Raw genomic sequence first — 23,391 nt, 5'->3', positions numbered from 1 at the left:
TTAATTGAATTTTCCTTTCCTCCAATTGACTACATTTCTCTTTCCACCCTCGCAATCTCATACAAATTATCTCTATGAAGTGCCTGAAGCAATCACTCCGGTTAGCTTCAACTAACGTCGATAAACCAAGATATTTATCAGAGAGTACCTTAGTGTTAATATTAAGAATTTCACAAATCCTCGCTTTCAAACCCACATTGGTATTAGTGCTAGAAAAAAGTTTGATTTCTTCATAGTCACCAATTGTCCCAAATTTTTACAATACCTATCCAGGGTTTCTTGTGGCGAAGTGGCTTTACTCAAATATGTTTTCATGAGAATTAAAGAATCATCAGCAAAATAATGGGTGAAAATAACGGTACTTTTTCTAGACGCTCTGATCATTCATGCCACCAACTTCCTCTCCATACAATAAATATAACTAAGGGGAGACGGGATCCCCTTGTCAAAGCCCTCCGAAGAAAAAAAAACCCTTCCCTTTCATGATCATTGACCCTTATCGTGTATTTGACCGATCGATACAAGCCATCATCAATTTTACCCATGCCATGTCAAACCCCATCTTAATCATCATGTTCTTCAAGAAAACCTAACACAGTCATACGTCTCGTGCATGTCAAGCTTAATTGCACATAAATTTTCTTTCCCCTTTCTCTTGTTCTTCGCGGAAACTCATTCAACACGTTCATAAGACCACTCTTTAGTTACACTTGTTGACTCATAATCACAAACCCGTGTATCATAAAACCAACTAGCTTTTTGTTGATCACCATCATATCCATTATTTCCTTATACTTAATGAAAATACAGAGCACCTATCTTGTTCGCATTTATAAAGAACAAAACCGTCCCGCTCCTCCGGCTATGATCATGGAAATGTACACCCCCACAGCATACACAAACACACTCAAATTAAACATTCATCATGCATCGTACACAGTCATACGCACCTTGTTTTTTTTTTCCCGGTGACATCAAAGACACCGCAAAAAAAGAAAGAAAAAAGACACACCTATACGGATGCACAAATACTCAAAGCCTGTCTCTCCCATCTAGCCATCTCCCTCTCCTCTTCCTCCCCCGGCGTCTCCTTCCTTGCGTTGCCCCTTGCTTTCCTCACGAAGCCATACCGTACACGCTCGTCGTCCCCAGCAACTCCCCATGCCCTGCACCCTCTGCATGCCGAGCGACTGCGCGGGCCCCTTCGCCGCCACCTCGCCGCTGACGCAGTCGTGACACCCGCTGCGCTGTTCCCCCCGTGTTCACCCCACCCCTGGTTCCTGATTTCACCAGGTCCCATCAGATTACTCGCTCTTCCTGATTCATCCGGGCCGAGACTCCGTGTTCGTCATGGCGCCGCTTCGCGGGGCCAAGCGCCGCAAGAAGGCGGCCGCGGAGAAGAAGGCCGCAATGGCGGCCGCGGCGGCGGGGCAGGGTGCGCCTGGCGGCGACTGGTGGGATGGCTTCTGCATGAGGATGGCAGGTGCGTCCCTCTTCGGTGCTCGCGGCCGTACGTCTAGACGAGATTTGTTTGTGCAGATTCTGTGCCTCGCGAGCATTTGTTTTCTTTCTTTTTGTCATGTTACTTAGATCTAATTATGTCTCGGGCTTAAATTCTTGGGACTAATCTTGTGGTCTGTCGATCTTGTTAGAAGCTACTCGTGATAAATGCGATGGTACTGCACAGGTTGGAACAATGCCACTGGCTCAGTAGTTGCTGAGCAGGGTGTCATGTTGAGCACCGATGTCGCATCGTGGTAGACCAACGGCGATGCTTCAGTTTTAGGTGTGATTTTAGAATGGGTCATCGGTTGCGCAAACTCAGCCTTCAGTTGTTGGCCTGTGCCCTGATTTCTGATTACTGGGCAGTCATCCGATGTCAGGTCGTCTAACGAATTTGGTACACTTTTAGTGCAAATGATAGTTCATTTCATTACGTATTCTAGTCAGTGCTTCAATGTTCTCCATCCAAGCTGATTGAGAATCTTGCTTCGTATTCCATCAATCCAGAGCCCGTTTAACAGCACAACATATTTTGAACAAGAGTCCATGTGAATTCATTTATTTGCTGTATGGAAAAGCTCCTGCTATTGGGTATCACTGTCAAATGAACTTTTTATTTTGGGTCTAACTTTTACCATAAATTTAACTAAGAAATTAGGAATTATATGTACCCAAAAAATATAGCATTGGAATCTTTTTCCGAATACGAAAGCAATAGTTCACTTTTTGTAGCATACAACTTATATTTTGCTAATCAAATTCATGGTCAAAAATTGATCCAAAGTACGAGGCGGGCTTACATACCTGACGGGAGGGAGTAGCTTTTAACTCATTTTAGATGATAGGACATTGCATTTGTTTAATTGTTTCCTGGGCACTTGTGTTGGCGCACATATTTTCTTAGAAGTTACAAAAATTCTCATTTCCTAACTAAGTGAAGTAAAATATGGCATGAAGGGCATCCTCCACAGGGGGCCTCTTTGCTATTTCTGACTATCTTTGGAAGGAGATGACTCCTAACTAAACACCGGCAACCCTCAAAACTTATTTCTGGGCTATCTTTTAGAGTTCAAACATTCTTTTCCTGAATTTTTTTAGTTTACTGCAAACAAGTTCAAGTAGCAACTTGATGTTTCATTCAAGTTACTACTGGTATATGATGCATTTTGTGCAATATAGAATCGTCAACGTGACATGGCTGACATATAGTGCTTGTTGAAGTGGAGCAATTTTATGTGACTTTCATTTTTACGCTGGCACCGAACGTGAAACTTTAGTTTTAGCAAGTACTAGTTGTATAGCCCTTGCCAAAAAAATAATATTAGTTGTATGGGCTGTGTAATGGCTATATCTTGATTTGATCTCCACCTGACAAAAAGCTTAATGTGCAAGTTTATTGAATATATAGAACAGCATTTAATCATGAATCCATATGCTATCGATGGAGTCTATTTTAACACTATCATAATAGTAAGTTCTGGGTTTTGTAACCAGTTTTACATTTTCTTCTCAGGAACCTTATCCTCTGCGGAGGATGCACACAGATTTGAGTCTCTCTTCAAAATGCCCAGAAAAACTTTCAACTATGTTTGCAGCTTGGTAAAAGATGATATGATGGTAAGGGCTAGCAGCTACACCTTTATCGATGGGACGGTGCTGTCTTTAGAAGATCGAGTAGCTGTTGCTCTGAGAAGGTTGAACTCTGGTGGGTCGCTGGTGACCGTAGGAACCTCTGTTGGTGTGAACCACTCGACTGTCTCTCTGATAACTTGGAGATTTGTTGAAGCTGTGGAGGCACGAGCAGGCCACCACTTACGCTGGCCAGATTCGGATGAGATGGCGATGATCAAATCCAAGTTTGAGAAGATCCATGGTTTGCCAAACTGCTGTGGTGTAGTAGACACAACTCACATCATTATGTGTCTCTCTTCAGCTGAACCAAACTGCAAGGTGTGGCTAGACCACGAGAAGAATTACAGCATGGTATTGCAGGCTGTCATTGATCCTGATATGAGGTTCACAGACATTGTAACCGGTTGGCCAGGTAGCATGAAAGAGTCGAGTATTTTACACAGCTCTGGTCTCTTCAGGCTGTGCGAGAACGGTGCACGGTTGAATGGCAGCAAACTGACGGTATCAGACGGGTCAGAAGTTGGGGAATACGTAATTGGTGATGCAGGATACCCTCTTCTCCCGTGGCTGTTCACTCCTTACCTGGACAATGACCTCTCAGAATTGAAAGTGGAATTCAATAAGAGACACTCTGCAGCCAGAACAGTCGCGCTGAAGGCGCTGGCGAGGTTCAAGGACACATGGAAGTTCCTGCAGGGAGAGATGTGGCGCCCCGACAAGCATAAGCTGCCTCGGATAATCCATGTGTGCTGTCTGTTGCATAACATAGTGATAGACATGGAGGAGGATGCAGCCATGGACGACGCTCATATATCAGATGATCATGACGCTAATTACAGTCAGCAAGTGTGCCAGTTATCAGATGAGAAGGCTGTCAGGATGAGAGACAAACTGTCCGAGCACTTGAACAGCAGTTGACAGAAGAGCTCGATGAAGAATTGAATGTAGGTGCTGCTGTTGATTCCGTCCGTTGCAGGCTTGCAGCTTAGGCTTTGGCTGCATAGTTTTGCAGAGTTTTGGCCAATCTTGACTGATGAAACTCGGTTGTAATCTTAGAGCCGTAGTCCATGCCAATTCGATCTGGCTCTTTTGACTTTTTATCATCTTGTTGGTGCTCAATGAATATTACTCTTTACAAGATCGACTATAAACTGTCCCTTTCGGCAGGCGTTTGGAAGCAGAATCAAACATATACCCTCCGTTCACAAATATAAGATCGTTTGGATATTCGAATATAGATTACATGCAAACTGAAATGAGTGAACAAGCACAATAAAATGTGTCTATACATCTGATTCAGAAAAAGATAGAACATCTTGTATTTGTGAACGGAGGGAGTAGTTTACAAGCAACAGAAATTTGTATGGCTCTTTGATTCGTTTGATTACAATTTCATAGGGAAAATGTCAGATTACAAAGAAAAAAATTGTGATTACAAATTTACAACGTCGCCCATCTTGAATCGTACTTTAAGGCCTCCTTTAGTTTGTAGGAAATCTGTAGGGTAGGATTTCTGAAGAAAAATTTTCTGTAGAGTCCTTTAGTTTTTAGGAATGGATTTCTACTGCTATGTAAGATTGGTTTCTATCCTTCATATTTCAAGGGGAAGAAAATATTAGCTCAGCCCTAATGGAAAATTTTCTATGCTATAAACCAAGTGACATCTCTTTTTCTATTGGGACCGAGGTACATGTTATCTTATTTTCTATGACCTCCGTATTTTTTATGATTTTTCTATCCTATGAACCAAAGATGGCCTAAGGGCCTCTTTGATTCAAAGGATTTTCATGGTAATTTTAAATGATTGGAATGGATAGTCATTTGATTCATGGGATTGAATCCTACAAGATTTTTTTTCGAAGGATTATTCATACTAAATTTCGTAAGAATTTTGGCATCCATGCAACCTCTTGGTAAGAATCTTTGTTTTTCATGTGATGCTATCAAACAAACCAAAATCTTGTAGGATTCCAATAGTCATGGCATGACAATCTTAGGGCTCCTTTGGTTCAAAGGAAAAGTGGAGGAAATTATCCTTTGATCTTAGTTTCAAAGGAAAAACGCATCTTGGACCTCTTTTCAAATTTCTATGCACGAAGAACGAGACAAAGATCTTTAGTGGCATAATAGCATTCTAACTAAACAGTTTCATGTGATTGGACTTTGATTTGACCATGTTCATCAGAATTCTTGTGATTTTATTCATGTGAACCAAACACCAAAGTTGACAGAATTCATGTTTGAGCAATCATGTGTTTTGCGCATGCATTCCTATCATATTCCTGTGTTTTTCATATTCTCTTGTTTTTACAATCCAGTGAAGCAAAAGAGCCCTTATGTTTTCCCTATTCCCATGTTTATGGAATCCTGCAAATGAAAGAGGTCCTAAGACTTGATTGCACCATGTGAAAGTCATACAAATGTTTATTCAAGGACAACATGCGAAAACATCGAGCCCGTAGAGGTTTTCTTGTCTTCCATTCTTTCTTTGTTATTGTGCTCAAAGGCTCACATTTTCATGTTTTTGAGACATTTTGTGTCTGTTCTTAGGAGATGTTTTTCGCTATTCCTTAATTTTTGTGTTGTCATACGTGTTAGCCCATGTCATTTCCTGTGTGTTTTCTTACTGGGATTTTGTCATCATGTCATTGTTTTACTAGGTTTTAGGACAAAAACAATTATGTTTTATGGCGCGGAAATATTTCTCTCCCACATCCTTGCTCTCAACTACTTCCATCATTGTATTAGAGCATCTCCAACTGCGCCCCTAACAGCCCCCAGGCCATTTTTTAGCACTGTCGCTGAAAAATTGGATCAGTCGCACCCAGGACCTTGTTTATCGCCCGTTTGGGCCGAAATAACAGCCAGCGAACCCGAGCCGAACCCAAGCCCCCGAGGGCCGCCTGGGGGCGCCAGCTGAAGCAAAAAGACGTGTGGGTCCGCTCTGTCGGCGAGAGACGTCACTTTTTCCCGCCGATCCCCCGCCTTTTTCCTCCATTTTCCCTCCATTCCCCCCTTCTGCTCTCTTCTCCCACCATTCTCCTCCCTCTCCCCGCCATCCGGCCGCCATCCCGCCATGCCGCCGAAGAAGTATACGGCCCCTCGCGCCGTTGCCGTTGCCGATGCCACCCAGCCGAAGCAGAGGAAGACGAGGGCGCCGCCCGGAAAACCACCGTGCATGTCGAACGCCGACTGGAAGGCGGAGGTTCAGCGCTGGGAGGTTGTCACCACCGACCGGCGGAACAGGCTCAACGCCAAGAGGGCCCGGGACAGGGCGGTGGTGGAGGAGCAGGCAGAGGCGGCGTCTCGCGCGGGGATGATGAGTCCACCCGACGGCCACGGCCCGCAAGCTGCCTGGAGCCAGCAGAGCGCCGGATCGCCAGCCAGCTTCTCGCCGTCGCCGCAGCCCTGGGGGTGCACACCCTCGCCTGGCTACGCCGAGGGTGACGCGCACGGCGGATTCAACCCCAACATCACCTTTCCGCATGGCCAGCGCGCCTCACCCTCCGGTCTGAAACCCGACCAGCGCACGCCCTCGCCCACGTTCGCTGGTGTCCAGTACACCCCGTACACCTACTTACCGCCGGCTTATGCCGCCTCCGTGACGCCGCCTCTGCATCGTGGCGCCTTGCACTTCTCGCAAGCCTCGTCGTCGCACTTCGGCAACCCCAACGCGACGGAAGCCGACATGGACGAGATCATCACGAGCGGCTCGGTCGCCGCCGCCGCCGCCTCCCTGGGTTCCAGGCACAAGACGATACATTGGACCTCGCCGGCGACATGGACGATGATCTCGACTAAGGCGAGGAGGAGGAGGAGGAGGAAGAGGAGCCGGCGCCTACGCCGGCGAGGAAAGGGAAAAAGAAAAAGCGAGGGGCCAGGACCGGCGAGCCACGCGTCAAGTGGACGTCCAAAGAAGACGAGTGCCTCACCGAAGCATGAAAGACCGTCTGCCTCGACCCGATCACCGGCACGAACCAGAGCGCCGACACGTACTGGGAGCGCATCAAGTCGGAATTCGACGAGCGCAAGTTGGTCGACCCTACTTCGCTACCATCCACATGAAGCACGGCTCGAAGGCCATGGCGAACCATTGGGCGCTCATCCAAACGGCCTGCAACAAATGGCATGGGATCATCGAGGAGATCGCCGCTCGCCCGAAAAGCGGCGCCAACGTCAAGGGCCAGGTATGCGCAGACGCCTGCTCTCGCTTCTTTTCGCCGTGTGCGCCGCCGACACTTGTTCTTCGGCGCAGATGGTTCGGATGTTCGCCATGTACCGCCAGGACACCAGCACCGACCAAGAGTTCAAGTACCTCCACGTGTTCTCCCGGATCGAGAAGTGCGACAAGTTGGCGGGCGTCCGACACACTGTGAGGCCCGGATAAATAAGCTACAGTAACCCTCTGCTAATGATGCCACGTCACCTTGATTACTGTAGTTAATCTCGCGTTAGTTCGAAACCAATTCAAATTCAAATTCAAAATAAAAACAAACAAACAAAAGAAAAGACCCCCGGGCCAACCGACCCAACTGGCCGGCCCAGTCGGCCACTGGCCTAGCCGCCCCCACTCACTCCCTTAACCCCCCTGGCGATCGAACCCTAGCCAACCGTCGCCACACTCCCCCTGTCGCTCCCCACGTCCCCCCCCCTCGATCCAGATCTGGATCGGGGACGAACCACCCCCACTCTCCCGCATCGCCTCCCCCTCTTCCCCCACCACCTCTCGATCCCATCTGGATCGGGGTGGGGTTCGAACGACGACGACGACGCCGACGCCTCGCCCCCCTCGCTGCGTCAACCGCCGCCGTCGCCCGGAACACCACCGCCGCGGCCTACCTCGTCGACGGCCACCTCGCCGGACTGCCCCCTCGACGCCGTCGTCCCCGCCTACCTCCCCACGCCCCGCTGCCCGAATCCCTACGGCCCCAGTGAGCCCCGCCTCCCCTGGCCCTGGCCGCCGGCGCCGGCGTGCGCGCCCAGCGCCCCTCGTCTCGCGCCCGTTCGGGCGCCCCGCCCCGTTGCTCGCCCGTAACCGCTAAGGCCCCCCTGGCCCAATGACAAACGGGCCCCAGCGCCCCAGAACGGTTTTATAAAAAAAAGAATTTAAAATAATAATAGTAATTAATTAATTAATTAAAGAATTAATTAGCTTTATTAATTCTGTATTAGTTTAACCTAATCATTTTAGTTCACTAATTAACCTAAACCCTAATTAACCTAAATAGTGTATGACAGGTGGGTCCCACTGGACCCACATGTCAGTTTGACCAGTCAACACCTCTGTTGACTGCTGACGTCATGATGACATCAGCAAACACTATTCTGGATAATGTTGGATTAAATTAATTAGATAAATTCTAAAAATGATTTTAAAACTTTAGAAAATCATATAAAATAAACCGTAGCATCACGATTGGTATCACATGAAAGATGCTCAAAACGACGAGACGGTTTCGAATACGCAGCCCGTTCGTCCGCCACACATCCCTAACCTATCGAACTCGCAACTTTCCCCCTCCGGTTCATCTGTCCGGAAACGCGAAACACCGGGAATACTTTCCCGGATGTTTACACCCTTCGCCGGTATCACCTACTACCGCGTTTGGGCACCCCTAGCATCACGATTTGTCATGTCATGCACCGTCGTGCTTATGTTTGCATTATATTTATTGTTTCTTCCCCCTCTTCTCTCGTTAGACACCGAGACCGACGCCGCTGCTAACCAGTACGACTACGGTGTTGACGACCCCTCCTTCTCGGCTGAGCTTCCAGGCAAGCCCCCCCCCCCCCCTTGATCACCAGATATCGCCTATTCTTCTCTATACTGCTTGCATTAGAGTAGTGTAGCATGTTACTGCTTTCGGTTAATCCTATTCTGCTGCATAGCCTGTCATTGTTGCTACAGTTGTTACCCTTACCTGCTATCCTACTGCTTAGTATAGGATGCTAGTGTTCCATCAGTGGCCCTACACTCTTGTCCGCCTGCCATGCTATACTACTGGGCCGTGAACACTTCGGGAGGTGATCTCGGGCATATGCTATATACTTTATATTGTTACATTACTTATGATACTGTTCGGAGATGGGGGCTGAAGGGGCAGGTGGCTCCATCCCGGTAGAGGTGGGCCTGGGTTCCCGACGGCCCCCGACTGTTACTTTGTGGCGGAGCGATAGGGCAGGTTGAGACCACCTATGCGAGAGGTGGGCCTGGCCCTGGTCTGCGTCCGCGGTTATTTCATAATAACACGCTTATCGAGATCTTGGTATTTGATCTGAGTTGGGTCGTTGACCTTATACGCACTAGCCGCCACGTGGGACAAGATATGGGCAACCGGCGTCATGGTATTAGCCGAAGCTCTTTTTGACGTCAGCGACTGAGCGGCGCGCGCCGCATTGGACCGTAAGCTCGCGCTTGTATTAAGGGGGCTAGGTCTGCTTCCGGCCGCGTACGCAACGTGCAGGTGTGCAATGCGCGATGGGCCCAGACCCCTGCGCGCATAGGATTTAGACCGGTGTTCTGACCTCTCTGTTGAGCCTAGGTGGGGCTGCGACGTGTTGATCTCCCGAGGCCAGACATGACCCAGGAAAGTGTGCCCCGCCAGAGGGATCGAGCGTGTCGGGTAATGTGGTGCACCCCCTGCATTGAAGTTTATCTATTCGAATAGCCGTGATCTTCGGTAACAGGACGACTTGGAGTTGTACCTTGACCTTACGACAACTATAACCGGATACTTAATAAAACACACCCTTCCAAGTGCCAGATACAACCCGGAGATCGCTCTCTCACAGGTCGACGAGGAGAGGATCGTCGGGTAGGATTATGCTATACAATGCTACTTGGTGAAGTTCAATCTACTCTCTTCTACATGCTGCAAGATGGAGGCTGCCAGAAGCGTAGTCCTCGACAGGATTAGCTATCCCCCTCTTATTCTGGCATTCTGCAGTTCAGTCCACCGATATTGCCCCTTTACACAGATACCCATGCATAAGTAGTGTAGATCCTTGCTTGCGAGTACTTTGGATGAGTACTCACGGTTGCTTTTCTCCCTCTTTTCCCCCTTTCCATTCTACCTGGTTGTTGCAACCAGATGCTGGAGCCCAGGAGCTTGACGCCACCTTCGACGATGACTCCTACTACGCCAGAGGTGCCTACTACTACGTGCAGACCGCTGACGACGACCAGGAGTAGTTTAGGAGGATCCCAGGCAGGAGGCCTACGCCTCTTTCGATCTGTATCCCAGTTTGTGCTAGCCTTCTTAAGGCAAACTTGTTTAACTTATGTCTGTACTCAGATTTTGTTGCTTCCGCTAACTCGTCTATGATCGAGCACTTGTATTCGAGCCCTCGAGGCCCCTGGCTTGTATTATGATGCTTGTATGACTTATTTTATTTTTAGAGTTGTGTTGTGATATCTTCCCATGAGTCCCTGATCTTGATCGTACATGTTTGCGTGTATGATTAGTGTACGATTGAATCGGGGGCGTCACAAGTTGGTATCAGAGCCGACTGCCTGTAGGAATCCCCCATCCACACTCCTTGGCCGAAGTCGAGTCTAGACTTTACAAAATTTGTAATAACATGGCTGTGCGGCCCATGGGCCCACGTCGCCATTGGGGGGTATTAGGATCTTTTATTTTTTGACCTATACTCTGGGACTCTGACATCTCTTCTATTCGGGTTAAACGATTTTACTTACTCTGACTCTAGGTTCTCATAACTACTTCCACCCGGAGAGCCCTTCGTTTCAGATGATCGCTTGGTGCATCAGAAACTTCCGAATATACTATTTAATGTTTTCCCGGGACCTTTGTGCCTACCGCCTTTGCATTATCCTACCATCGACTTATCCTTATGAATAACGTCATACACTTGTCATTCATACAATCATTCCCCGTTGATCTTGTTATTACAAGATGCCCCGAAATACTCTCTGTTGTCCCGAGAATCCTTTGAGCTTACTGCCTTGCAGTTCTTTACCACATGAATACCCCTACGGATAATTCCTCACACTTACCGAGTATCCGCTCATCCCCAGTTGTTCTAGTGTTTCACAAAAGTCTTTGAAATACTATTCGATCCTCCAAAAATCTTTAGCAGCTTATTGCTCTGCAAATACTTGTCTGCTTGCATTATGGATGCTTCCCATATGTCTGGCAATATTCATTAGTCTCCTTTGACACCGTCATTTGATCCTATTGATTCAACATGAGTGCGAATGTACGCAATCATCGGTTTACCCTTTTAAATTATCTTTTCGGCTCAGATGTCATTTTGAACATGAGCTGGTTCTCGACCAAACTATTTGTCGTCGATTGTGCCTCTGGTCTATTCAACCTATCCATCATTGATCAGAGCGTCTACTTCTGATCCTTCGATTTGGAATCATAATTCCTTTGCATTTAAGCTTCGAATTATTCAGATGATTCCATAACCTGTTGCATTTGCATTCCTTCCTCTTCTGGTTGAGTACCGATACTCACATCATATCCTTTGTGGACCATCAAGTCCTTTGTTGTATTGTTATCCGACAGTGTCCTCCATATTCAATCACCTTGTGAGTTCTTTCCCTGATACATAATGCCTTTGGTAAATTGTATCCTCTCCCTTTGTCAACATTCTCTGCTTTCGAGCTATTGTTCATTACTCCTGAAGCTCGTGGTATATGTTCCTAAGATGCCCCGATGGGTTGAACCAATGCCTTTCCTAATCTGTGTGAACCCGAAAGATTTAACGGGTCATACTCCTCTGGTAATTCACCAGGTAGTTCTTCACCTTCACTTAATTTTAATAGAGTAGTGAGTGAAAGGTTATACATTGGAGAAGTGGGAGTCGACCTTGAACTTTGTGTTCATGCCCACAGACACGATGTAGATCTTATCATGAAAGCTTCTCTTAAAATAAATTGTCCCCTTGGTATAAGTTCATCTTATATCTGGGATTTGGTCTTTTGCAATCGTGGATTCGACCATATTGTTCTTCTTTGATCCCATTTCTTGGACAAGATTAAGTGCTTGCCTTCTGCAAATGATTTCACTTGTCCAACCTCTATTCCGCTCTACCTTTGAGTATACCCTCTGGTACCTCGAGAATATCATGGAACTGCATAACTTCTTATGGGTTCTTCATCAACTGTTATTTCTCACCGATTCAAAGTTTCCTGGGTTCTGGGTTGTCGTCAACCGAGAACACTGATAAGTGAATCAATTCCGCACTCCGATTCAATAACTCTAAGTAATCTTCATTGAATATGAGTTTATTAATCCTTCAAGTCATCGCTAGCCTAATCGGCTATATCTTTATCATGCAACTTTTTAACTGTGCTACCTGGTCCTTCCTGGAGCACAACTTTCGACGATGAGCTAAGCTTACGGCGATCGTCCTCGGCATATCATTTCGCCTTGAACAACAATCTTTGATTTCAAGTTTGTATTGTACTAGTGGTTTCAATAACCTTTCGCTCCATCATTCATTTGACTTGATGTCATCGTCGATTGATTACATCTTAATGAAATCTCTCGACAAATGTGTCGTGATCATCATCAACAATGATATGCCTTCTTCTAAGTGTGAATCGAATTCATGATGGGAAATACCATCCCTTCCCCTCGATGATTGGTATTAACATCGAAAACATTCTTGCATTCCCTCCAACACAAAACTTGTTCTTGTTTTGTGTTATACCTTGAGTTCCCGGCAATCCAACTTGTCTTATGTCCTACCTTGGAGTATTACCATCTTATATATCAAGAATGTTGTGAGAATTTCACCACCTCTTGAGAATTTTTGATATAAGTGGTACTTCACCATCACCATTCTTTTCTTGGTCCCCATGTTGTTCCTAACAGGAATACCGACAGATGGACTAGTAATTTTAAAACTTCTAGCAACCTTATTGCTTTGAAGTTAATGGTCAACATTTCATTCTTAGACTATTGGTTATCGAATCGCCATTCTAACATTGTTTGTGCTACCTAAGTCCGTATTCGGGTGCACCGTCAACCAATGTTTAATCGTGTATATTTCTTCGAGCAGACCTCATTATATCATTTGAACTGAAAAAAGCTATCTCCTTGTTCACATAATTGTGGAAATCCATCTTTTGGAAATCTCGATGAATTGTGGCTGAGTTCATCAGCCACCTCCTCATTCTCTCCTTGATTTAATAATGAACTCATGATTCGGAGCTTGCTTCCATAGTTCATTTACCGAGAATCTTACAAAGTCGTCTCGATAATTTGTGTTGCACCTTTTTCTTCTCATGTATCCTAAGTATGAGGTATCCTGACATCAATCTGAACTAAATCTCGGTCAGATATGATGGTTGGGACATTTTCCAAAAGTCGTAACATTGGTCTTTATATAACCCGGTAAGGTGGTGTCTTTGCTTAGCACCCCTAGCCAGCAGACCTATTGTTATAATTTCCTTTTTAGCATGGTTAGCCATTCTTCCATGAGGAAATTGTAAGACTTACTCTATAAGTTGTTCCTGATGGATCCTTCATGTATCCAGAGTCTGACCTTTGCTTGAAAAGCATGTCAATGCTATCTCGAAGCATGTATGTGGTACTCTGATCATCGATAATAACATTTTGAAGCACCATGCTAAATTTCCTTTATCAATGATTCAAACACCGTTGTCTGGGTAATGTCATGAACTTCCTCTCCCCTCACCTAAATGGTTTTCTACGTTATATCCTGTCATGGATATCATTCTCTACTTGTCCTTGGGAAGGATATACCCTTGAAATATGTGTTTAAAGACATTTTCCTTTCCATTGTTCCATTTAATCTAATAGTCATATTTTCCTTTCCAGTGGTTGGTTTAACGTTTCTTGTGATCTATATGGTCTAAGCAGTAATATTCTCCTGCTTATGTAAACACCTCGGTGTACAGTTCTATCAGCAAGACCCTGTTACTATTGTTGATGACATTCCGGAATCCATCGATGTACGAGAACTTTGCCTATTGGTCCGCCTCGTTCAACGAGCAGGAAAATGGTTCTCTTCGTCCCTTGCCCTTGGTACCGACGTTGTTGCCGACATAATCGACAGGCTACCATCTGACATGCCTTGCTATCATGACCATGCAAGATGTCACCGCTCCTACTTTTAACCCACATGGTGGGCCCATAACCCACAGTTTCACAGAATCGAAACCTGACTCTCCTGTACACCCCTGTTGCCAAAGTATTCCTCACGTTTGACCCCACATGTAGTTCACGTGTCACCTTCCTAGAGACGATCTATTCTGGTATCGGATATGATACCTATTCCCGCTGCTCTGAACCCCTTACATGCCCTGATAAAGACATCGAACGATTGACTAACTGCTTGAAACTTCTTATCGTATCTTCTTGCTCGGCTCTCGATGTGTTTCACTTGACCAATTCGAGAGTTACTCATGTGATCATTCATGGGATAACCCCCAGATGATTTCCCCTGATAGCATTCTATCGTTGTCGGGCTGCCCCTTCCCTATTCGTAAGTACGATGGAGATCCCGAAGAAAGGATGCAGACTTCACCATGATGACCTGAAGCAAGGAAATGAAGACATCAACTTAATGGATCAACCGCTTCGAGAAGAGCAACCAAGATCGAGAACGCTCGTTAGAATTTCGTAACCAAATCCCTTCCCCGGCACTTCCCCTCTTAAATCTCGGGACGAGATTTCTTGTAGTGGAGGAGAATTGTGATGCCCGGATAAATAAGCTACAGTAACCCTCTGCTAATGATGCCACGTCACCTTGATTACTGTAGTTAATCTCGCGTTAGTTCGAAACCGATTCAAATTCAAATTCGAAATAAAAACAAAGAAAAGAAAAGACCCCCGGGCCAGCCGACCCAACTGGCCGGCCCAGTCGGCCACTGGCCCAGCCGCCCCCACTCACTCCCTTAACCCCCCTAGCGACCGAACCCTAGCCAACCGTCGCCACACTCCCCCTGTCGCTCCCCACGTCCCCCCTGGATCCAGATCTGGATCGGGGACGAACCACCCCCACTCTCCCGCATCGCCTCCCCCTCTTCCCCCCCACCTCTCGATCCCATCTGGATCGGGGTGGGGTTCGAACGACGACGCCTCGCCCCCCTCGCTGCGTCGACCGCCGCCGTCGCCCGGGACGACACCGCCACGGCCTGCCTCGTCGACGGCCACCTCGCCGGACTGCCACCTCGACGCCGTCGTCCCCTCCTACCTCCCCTCGCCCCGCTGCCCGAATCCCTACGGCCCTAGTGAGCCCCGCCTCCCCTGGCACTGGCCGCCTGCGCCGGCGTGCGCCGTGCGCGCCCAGCGCCCCTCGTCTCGCGCCCGTTCGGGCGCCCCGCCCCGTTGCTCGCCCGTAACCGCTAAGGCCCCCTGGCCCAATGACAAACGGGCCCCAGCGCCCCAGAACGGTTTTATAAAAAAAGAATTTAAAATAATAATAGTAATAAATTAATAAATTAATAAATTAATTAATTAATTAAAGAATGAATTAGCTTAATTAATTCTGTATTAGTTTAACCTAATCATTTTAGTTAACTAATTAACCTAAACCCTAATTAACCTAAACAGTGTATGACAGGTGGGTCCCACTGGACCCACACGTCAGTTTGACCAATCAACACCTCTGTTGACTGCTGACGTCATGATGACGTCAGCAAACACTATTCTGGATAATGTTGGATTAAATTAATTAGATAAACTCTAAAAATGATTTTAGAACTTTAGAAATCATATAATATAAAACGTAGCTCGGATCAAAATAGTTTGTACATGAAAGATGCTCAGAACAACGAGACGATTTCGAATACGCAGCCCGTTCGTCCGCCACACATCCCTAACCTATCGAACTCGCAACTTTCCCCCTCCGGTTCATTTGTCCGGAAACGCGAAACACCGGGAATACTTTCCCGGATGTTTCCCCCCTTCGCCGGTATCACCTACTACCGCGTTTGGGCACCCCTAGCATCACGATTTGTCATGTCATGCACCCTTGCATTATATTTATTGTTTCTTCCCCCTCTTCTCTTGTTAGACACCGAGACCGACGCCGCTGCTAACTAGTACGACTACGGTGTTGACGACCCCTCCTTCTCGGCTGAGCTTCCAGGCAACCCCCCCTTGCTCACCAGATATCGCCTATTCTTCTCTATACTGCTTGCATTAGAGTAGTGTAGCATGTTACTGCTTTCGGTTAATCCTATTCTGCTGCATAGCCTGTCATTGTTGCTACAGTTGTTACCCTTACCTGCTATCCTACTGCTTAGTATAGGATGCTAGTGTTCCATCAGTGGCCCTACACTCTTGTCCGTCTGCCATGCTATACTACTGGGCCGTGATCACTTCGGGAGGTGATCTCGGGCATATGCTATATACTTTATACTGTTACATTATTTATGATACTGTTCGGAGATGGGGGCTGAAGGGGCAGGTGGCTCCATCCCGGTAGAGGTGGGCCTGGGTTCCCGACGGCCCCCGACTGTTACTTTGTGGCGGAGCGACAGGGCAGGTTGAGACCACCTAGGCGAGAGGTGGGCCTGGCCCTGGTCGGCGTCCGCAGTTATTCATAATAACTCGCTTATCGAGATCTTGGTATTTCATCTGAGTTGGGTCGTTGACCTTATACGCACTAACCGCCACGTGGGACAAGATATGGGCAACCGGGGTCGTGGTATCAGCCGAAGCTCTTTTTGACGTCAGCGACTGAGCGCCGCGTGCCGCATTGGACCGTAAGCTCGCGCTTGTATTAAGGGGGCTAGGTCTGCTTCCGGCCGCGTACGCAACGTGCAGGTGTGCAATGGGCGATGGGCCCAGACCCCTGCGCGCATAGGATTTAGACCGGCGTGCTGACCTCTCTGTTGAGCCTAGGTGGGGCTGCGACGTGGTGATCTCCCGAGGCCGGACATGACCCAGGAAAGTGTGCCCGGCCAGAGGGATCGAGCGTGTCGGGTAATGTGGTGGACCCCCTGCATTGAAGTTTATCTATTCGAATAGCCGTGATCTTCGGTAACAGGACGACTTGGAGTTGTACCTTGACCTTATGACAACTATAACCGGATACTTAATAAAACACACCCTTCCAAGTGCCAGATACAACCCGGAGATCGCTCTCTCACAGGTCGACGAGGAGAGGATCGTCGGGTAGGATTATGCTATACAATGCTACTTGGTGAACTTCAATCTACTCTCTTCTACATGCTGCAAGATGGAGGCTGCCAGAAGCGTAGTCTTCGACAGGATTAGCTATCCTCCTCTAATTCTGGCATTCTGCAGTTCAGTCCACCGATATTGCCCCTTTACACAGATACCCATGCATAAGTAGTGTAGATCCTTGCTTGCGAGTACTTTGGATGAGTACTCACGGTTGCTTTTCTCCCTCTTTTCCCCTTTCCATTCTACCTGGTTGTTGCAACCAGATGCTGGAGCCCTGGAGCTTGACGCCACCTTCGACGACGACTCCTACTACGCCGGAGGTGCCTACTACTACGTGCAGACCGCTGACGACGACCAGGTGTAGTTTAGGAGGATCCCAAGCAGGAGGCCTACGCCTCTTTCGATCTATATCCCAGTTTGTGCTAGCCTTCTTAAAGCAAACTTGTTTAACTTATGTCTGTACTCAGATTTTGTTGCTTCCGCTGACTCGTCTATGATCGAGCACTTGTATTCGAGCCCTCCAGGCCCCTGGCTTGTATGACTTATTTTATTTTTAGAGTTGTGTTGTGATATCTTCCCGTGAGTCCCTGATCTTGATTGTACACGTTTGCGTGTATGATTAGTGTACGATTGAATCGGGGGCATCACCCACACCCTCGCCAAGGCCAAGGAGACGTACAAGCCAGGCGCGCCGACGCCGGGTGCGGCGGATGGGCGCCCTGACGGCAACAAACGAGCTAAAACGGAGAAGGACGCCGCGCTGGCTACCGAGCGTCTGCACGCGTCCATCGAGTAGTGCATCGCCAACGCCAAGAACCACGCCGCCCAGAGGGAAGAGAAATCCGAGGCGCGGTGGTCGGCGCTGATGACGAACAGCGCCATCAAGCTCGACCTACTCCAGACCAACGTCGCCGCGAAGAAAAGGAATAGTTACCCGGCTTTCCTGATGGGGACGGACATGTCGACGATGGACGAGCATGTCAAGGCGTGGTACCTGGCGGAGCGCGGCCTCATCTTGAACCAGATGCCGTCGACGGCCGCGCCAACTCCCACGCCGACACCAACACCGCCGCGAAGTCCGAGTGATGATGCCTCCACGACGCCCAACACATAAGCCGCGCCAACGACGACCAGCCCGAGCACGCCGACTCCCGCCAGCCCGACGCCGGAGGAGCACGCCGTCGTTTGATGCATTGCCTACACGTCCTTCCTTTTGAACGCCGAACTTTCGCGTATGATTGATCGCCGAACTATGGTATGGTGATCGCCGAACTTTGTGGCATTGATCGCCGAACTTGTGGCGTCTTTTTGGGTAGCGGAAAATGTCATGTTTGAATTTATACGCGCCTTGGGGCTGAACCTGGGGGTGTGACTCGAAACTAGATCGTCCCCAGGGCCAAAAAAGCGCCGGCGAAGGGCCAAACCACAATCACCGGGTGCTCCTTGGGCCGAACGAGTGGAGATGCTCTTAGCCCACAATTTTTTTCTATTGCACCTTTATTGACCCCACTATTTTTTCTTCTCTATCACCATTTGCTATTGTTTTCATGGATTTTAGCCACCTTTTCATGTTTTTATGATGTCATGGGTTTGGATAGGTTTAATTGTCTCATTTTCACGGACCAATAAATTTTCCTGTTTGTTGCTTATAGCATTTGTTAATCTTTTCATTGGTGTTAGTCCACACCATTTGACGTCTTCGTACATGTATTTTGTACAGAGAGGTCCTTCTAACATGTCATTGTTCCCATATTCTATTTTTTTCATACTCCCTCCGTTCTAAAATAGATAACTCAACTTTGTACTAACTTTAGTAAAATTAGTATAAAGTCGGGTCATCTATTTTGAAACGGAGGAAGTAGGTGTTAGCCCATTTGCATATGTGCTCACCTTTGCTTCTTGTATTGCTGCCATTTTTTCTTTACAATTTCTTCTGTTTCGTTGATGATTTCTTCTCATTGGGGTTATGCAAATATATATCTCTCTCTCTCCTCCAAAAATCTATTAATTTCAGGTTCATATTATTTGATACTCCCTCCGTCCACTATTATAAGGTGGTGTTTCAATATGGGCACTGAAATGAGTAAACAAACACACTAAAATGTAATAATGAACGGAGAGAGTACTTGTTATGACAACTTGCCGTCGTATTCACATTCACCGATGTTTATGTACGGATTCGGGCTATGAAGGTGAACCCACGCCAAATTTGGCAACTAGATATATCGGGGGCTTTTTTTTTGACAAAAACTTGGTATGCAGTTGGTGTTCAAATGTAAATACATATGTGACAGGTTTGTGGTTGAACAAGAGCATAAGCAATTAGTTTGATTTCCACTGACCATCCAAAGCATGAGAAATCTTAATACATAAATAGTTGATCCCCACTAAGTCTAATTCTCTCAACATGCAGCCCTCCACATCATCAAATGTGCCACGTCATCATCCACTGGAACTATTTTATAGCACATGCATACCCCAATTTAATCCTTCCATCTCCAATAGTCCAACATACACATATAATTACTTTTAAAAATAATAGATTTCGATGTAGATCATTTTATTCATATAGAATGTATCCAAAATTAACCTTTAAAATCCGGCAGCAAGGCGCGGGGAAATCACCTAGTTAAGTTAGTTGGAGGCGCCATCTCTGCCGATGGATGCATGCTTCCTTACACGCAACCATGCATGCATGCATGCCTTTGTTGCCACCTAACCACCACAATTTCACCTCCCTTATATACTCCATGAGGCTATGATCAACATCAGTACTTGGGTTGTGATCCCCTCACCACTGCGCCATGCCCACATCCAAGGCATTTCTCATCTTGGTGCTCGCCGTGCTCACTCCCATGGCGGCGACCTCCCAGGACACGGCGACGAACCTTACCCTCCACAACCTGTGCGCGTACCCCGTGTGGCCGCTCATCACTCCGAACATCGGCCTCCCCGCCATCCCCGACCTGGACGACGCCGCCAGCCGCCTCGACGGGGGCGGAGAGGGGCTCGTCACCCTGTCGTTCCCTTCCGGCGCGTGGTCCGGCCGCGTCGTGGCGCGCACCGGCTGCAGCAGCAGCGATGACTACGACTCCTCCTCCCCCTCCTCCTCCTCGCCGGCGGCGGTGACCAGGTGCGACACGGGCATGCCGCCGGCGCCGGTGACGGTGGCGCAGGTGAGCGTGCACGGGTCCGGCGGGCTGGCGGAGTACAGCGTGAGCCTGGTGGACGGGTTCAACCTGCCGGTGATGGTGACGCCGCACGGGTTCGAGCAGGGCCGGCAGTGCCCGTCCCTCGGCTGCGCGGTGGACCTGGACGTGGACTGCCCCCGCGACGCCAGGGCCCCCGCCGGCGGGTGCAGGGCCCAGGGCCAGGGGCACTTCTTCAAGGAGAGGTGCCCGGACACTCGGACGACGCCGACGGACGTGGAGGCCACGCCGCAGCGCTGCATCCAGCCCGGCGAGCTCAAGATCGTCTTCTGCCCCGATTCTTCCTACTAGTCACTCGCTACCACACCACACACTAGGCTAGCTAGACCGGCTGTGTGTCACTCACGATGCCGGTTATATAATAAGCTTAGCGATTGATTGCTGATTCGCTAAGCCAGATTCAACCGAATAATATGTTAACTATTCATCTTCAGCTTGGACTGATCTTGAGCACTTGACCCGGTCTGATTGATCTCGCCATGTTTAGCAACAAAAAACAAGGAAAATAAGCAGGCTTAGTTTGTGTTGTTGCTACTAGCTTCCAAGCACAAGGGAACAGATGCAGGTCGCCATCAGTGGCATCAGCGACGCGCATCGACAATCGACCATGCAGCAGCTTCGTAACCATCGTCGCTCTCGGGTTGTCCGGTAGCTTGCATCTGTCGACCGATTAATGTTCCGTCCATGGCTCATTTCACCTCGATCGGAGCTTCCTAGCCTAGGTAGTACTACGTAGGTACACACATCACATGAAGTGGTTCAACATGAGCTCGTCCACGTACAGGTCGCCGGTGTTCATCGGCCTCCTGGTGGTGATGTCCGTGGCCTTGGTGCTCCTTCTGCACCACTGCATCCTCGTCAGCTGCTGCAACGGCGAGAGAATCCGCAGGGGGAGCCGACGGCGAGGTGCCACGGCGCGGCAGCAAGAAGAGCAGCCGGAAGAGAGCGTGGGCGACCTGAGCTCGTCGTCGCGGGTGCAGCTGGTGGCGAAGCCGGTGGTGTGCCGGTACCGGAAGGACGAGGAGTGGAGCGAGCCGACGTGCCCGGTGTGCCTTGCGGACTTCGCGGACGGCGAGGCGGTGAGGGTGCTGCCGGAGTGCCTGCACTACTTCCACGCGGACTGCATCGACACCTGGCTCCGCGCAGGCAACACCAGCTGCCCGATGTGCCGCGCCGAGACCACGCCCACGCCGTCGCCCAGCCCCGCCGGGTCACTCCACCACCAGCTCTCCCTCGACATCTCCCTCGAGGACATCCTAATCCGCACGTAGAGATGGACGGCCGGCGGTGAACAGGAGGAAGAAGCAGAGTGTATGTGTATCTACTACATTGCTCTGTTTCGCTTCTAAATTCTAATCCGCACGTAGAGATGGGCGGCCGGCGGTGAACAGGAGGAAGAAGAGGTAGTGATCGATTCTTTTGTTAGAATTCGTTGAAGAAATACTGATAGTGTTGTGTTATTGGCACTAACTCTTTATTCGCTCTTAATTAAGAGTAATTCTGATATTTGGGAAGTTAATCTGCATATGAGATATTCTTCATTTCCCCCATGTGAACTCACATTTTATGCTCATTTGATAGTAGTCACTTGGCTGATAGAATTTCAGCTCAGGATGTGGACAAGCTTATTAGAGACAATGGAAGAGTTATATAAAGCTGCATTTTCTATGGAACATAGTAGCCAGTTTTACCAGAAATTCTAGAGTTTGATAAAATGGATGCTTGATGATTTCCATAGAGATAATATCAACATTGCTAGGCTGAATTATGACATTATTACTTTAGTCCCTAAAACAAAAGAAGGCAAGGAAATATGAAGACTTATATGTTTACTTAATGTTAGTTATAAACTTATAAAATTTCCACTAAGATTCTCATAAACAAACTTAGTGAGGTGGTGGGCTCTTCGATCCCCCCCCCTCCCCCCCCCCCCCCCCCCCCCATACAAACTGCTTTCACTAAAGACATTTATATTAGGGAAGATGTCATAATTTTGCATGAGGCTACCGATACTATGCATGTTAAAAAAACAGGAGTACTATTCTTTTCAAAGTTAACTTAGAGAAAGCATATGATAAAATCAGATGGTCTTTTGTTCCTAAGATGCTCTCCTTGAAAGGATTCCCGGATAGATGAAATGACTGGATTATTGGGACCATGTTGGAATAGAAGTTAATTACTATGTAAGTCCTTATTTTAATACTTTTATTAAAGGATACCGAAAAAGGCTTTCGCCCCGCTTTATAGATAAAGCAAACCGCCCGAACCAAACATCCAACAGAGTTCACACACACACCCACACACACACTCAAAGTCACAGCCGCACACACCGCACGGAACCAGTAGGGTTAATGCTGAGGGCACAGCTCAAGAAGCCCTAAGAACAAAAGGACACACAAAAAGACCGCCACGGACGAGTCCAGCCTAATCAGGTTCCGGCGGCGGTGGCGGAAGCGGGGGCGCCATGCGGAAGGCCATCGATCGAAGGTCGGTGAGGAGGGTGTCGATGACGCTCCGGTCCTGGGGGCGGCTAAGCGGCCGCCAAAGCTGCAAATAGCCACACATTTTGAAGATCGCGTCAGTCGCACGTCGCAGAGGCACTTTCTGAATAACGAGCTTGTTGCGAATATTCCAAAGCGTCCATGCAAGGATCCCAATGCACAGCCATCTAATATGGCGGTAACGCGGGGAGGAGGCATGGATCTCCGCGAGTAGGTCAGGGAAGTTGGAATTGCACCACTGTCCGCCGACCGTTTCACGGAAGCACGACCACAGGAACTGGGCAGTGGAGCAGTTGAAGAAAATGTGGTTCGAATCCTCCACCGTGGCGCACAGGGGACACATCCGTCCCCAGGGCCATTGCGCTTGCGGACTTCCACCCCAGAGGGGAGACGTCCCTGGATCCACTGCCA

General features: G+C 48.2%; 3 protein-coding genes and 1 pseudogene across 3 annotated transcripts; all 4 read left to right on the top strand.

The window, feature by feature from the left end:
- The first annotated feature begins 1,028 nt into the window (after nucleotides 1-1,028).
- Nucleotides 1,029-4,344, top strand: LOC109741164 (protein ALP1-like). The gene is made up of 2 exons (XM_020300235.4): nucleotides 1,029-1,483; nucleotides 3,017-4,344. Exons 1-2 carry the CDS (start codon nucleotides 1,351-1,353, stop codon nucleotides 4,051-4,053), a joined length of 1,170 nt encoding a protein of 389 aa, XP_020155824.1. The 5' UTR covers nucleotides 1,029-1,350; the 3' UTR covers nucleotides 4,054-4,344.
- Nucleotides 4,345-6,211: 1,867 nt separating this feature from the next.
- LOC109741159 (uncharacterized) lies at nucleotides 6,212-18,384 on the top strand (annotated as a pseudogene).
- A 1,632-nt stretch (nucleotides 18,385-20,016) lies between these two features.
- LOC109741166 (osmotin-like protein) lies at nucleotides 20,017-20,878 on the top strand. Its single transcript, XM_020300238.4, has one exon. It carries the CDS (start codon nucleotides 20,075-20,077, stop codon nucleotides 20,768-20,770), a length of 696 nt encoding a protein of 231 aa, XP_020155827.1. The 5' UTR covers nucleotides 20,017-20,074; the 3' UTR covers nucleotides 20,771-20,878.
- A 365-nt stretch (nucleotides 20,879-21,243) lies between these two features.
- Nucleotides 21,244-21,750, top strand: LOC109741158 (E3 ubiquitin-protein ligase Os04g0590900-like). Its single transcript, XM_020300231.1, has one exon. The coding sequence runs from the start codon at nucleotides 21,244-21,246 to the stop codon at nucleotides 21,748-21,750; it is 507 nt and encodes a 168-aa protein (XP_020155820.1).
- Nucleotides 21,751-23,391: the final 1,641 nt, after the last annotated feature.

Source organism: Aegilops tauschii, chromosome 4 (genome assembly GCF_002575655.3).
Source record: "Aegilops tauschii subsp. strangulata cultivar AL8/78 chromosome 4, Aet v6.0, whole genome shotgun sequence".
Classification (NCBI taxonomy): domain Eukaryota; kingdom Viridiplantae; phylum Streptophyta; class Magnoliopsida; order Poales; family Poaceae; genus Aegilops; species Aegilops tauschii.
Note: the sequence above shows the minus strand (reverse complement) of the source record. Positions and strands in the feature narration are given on the sequence as shown.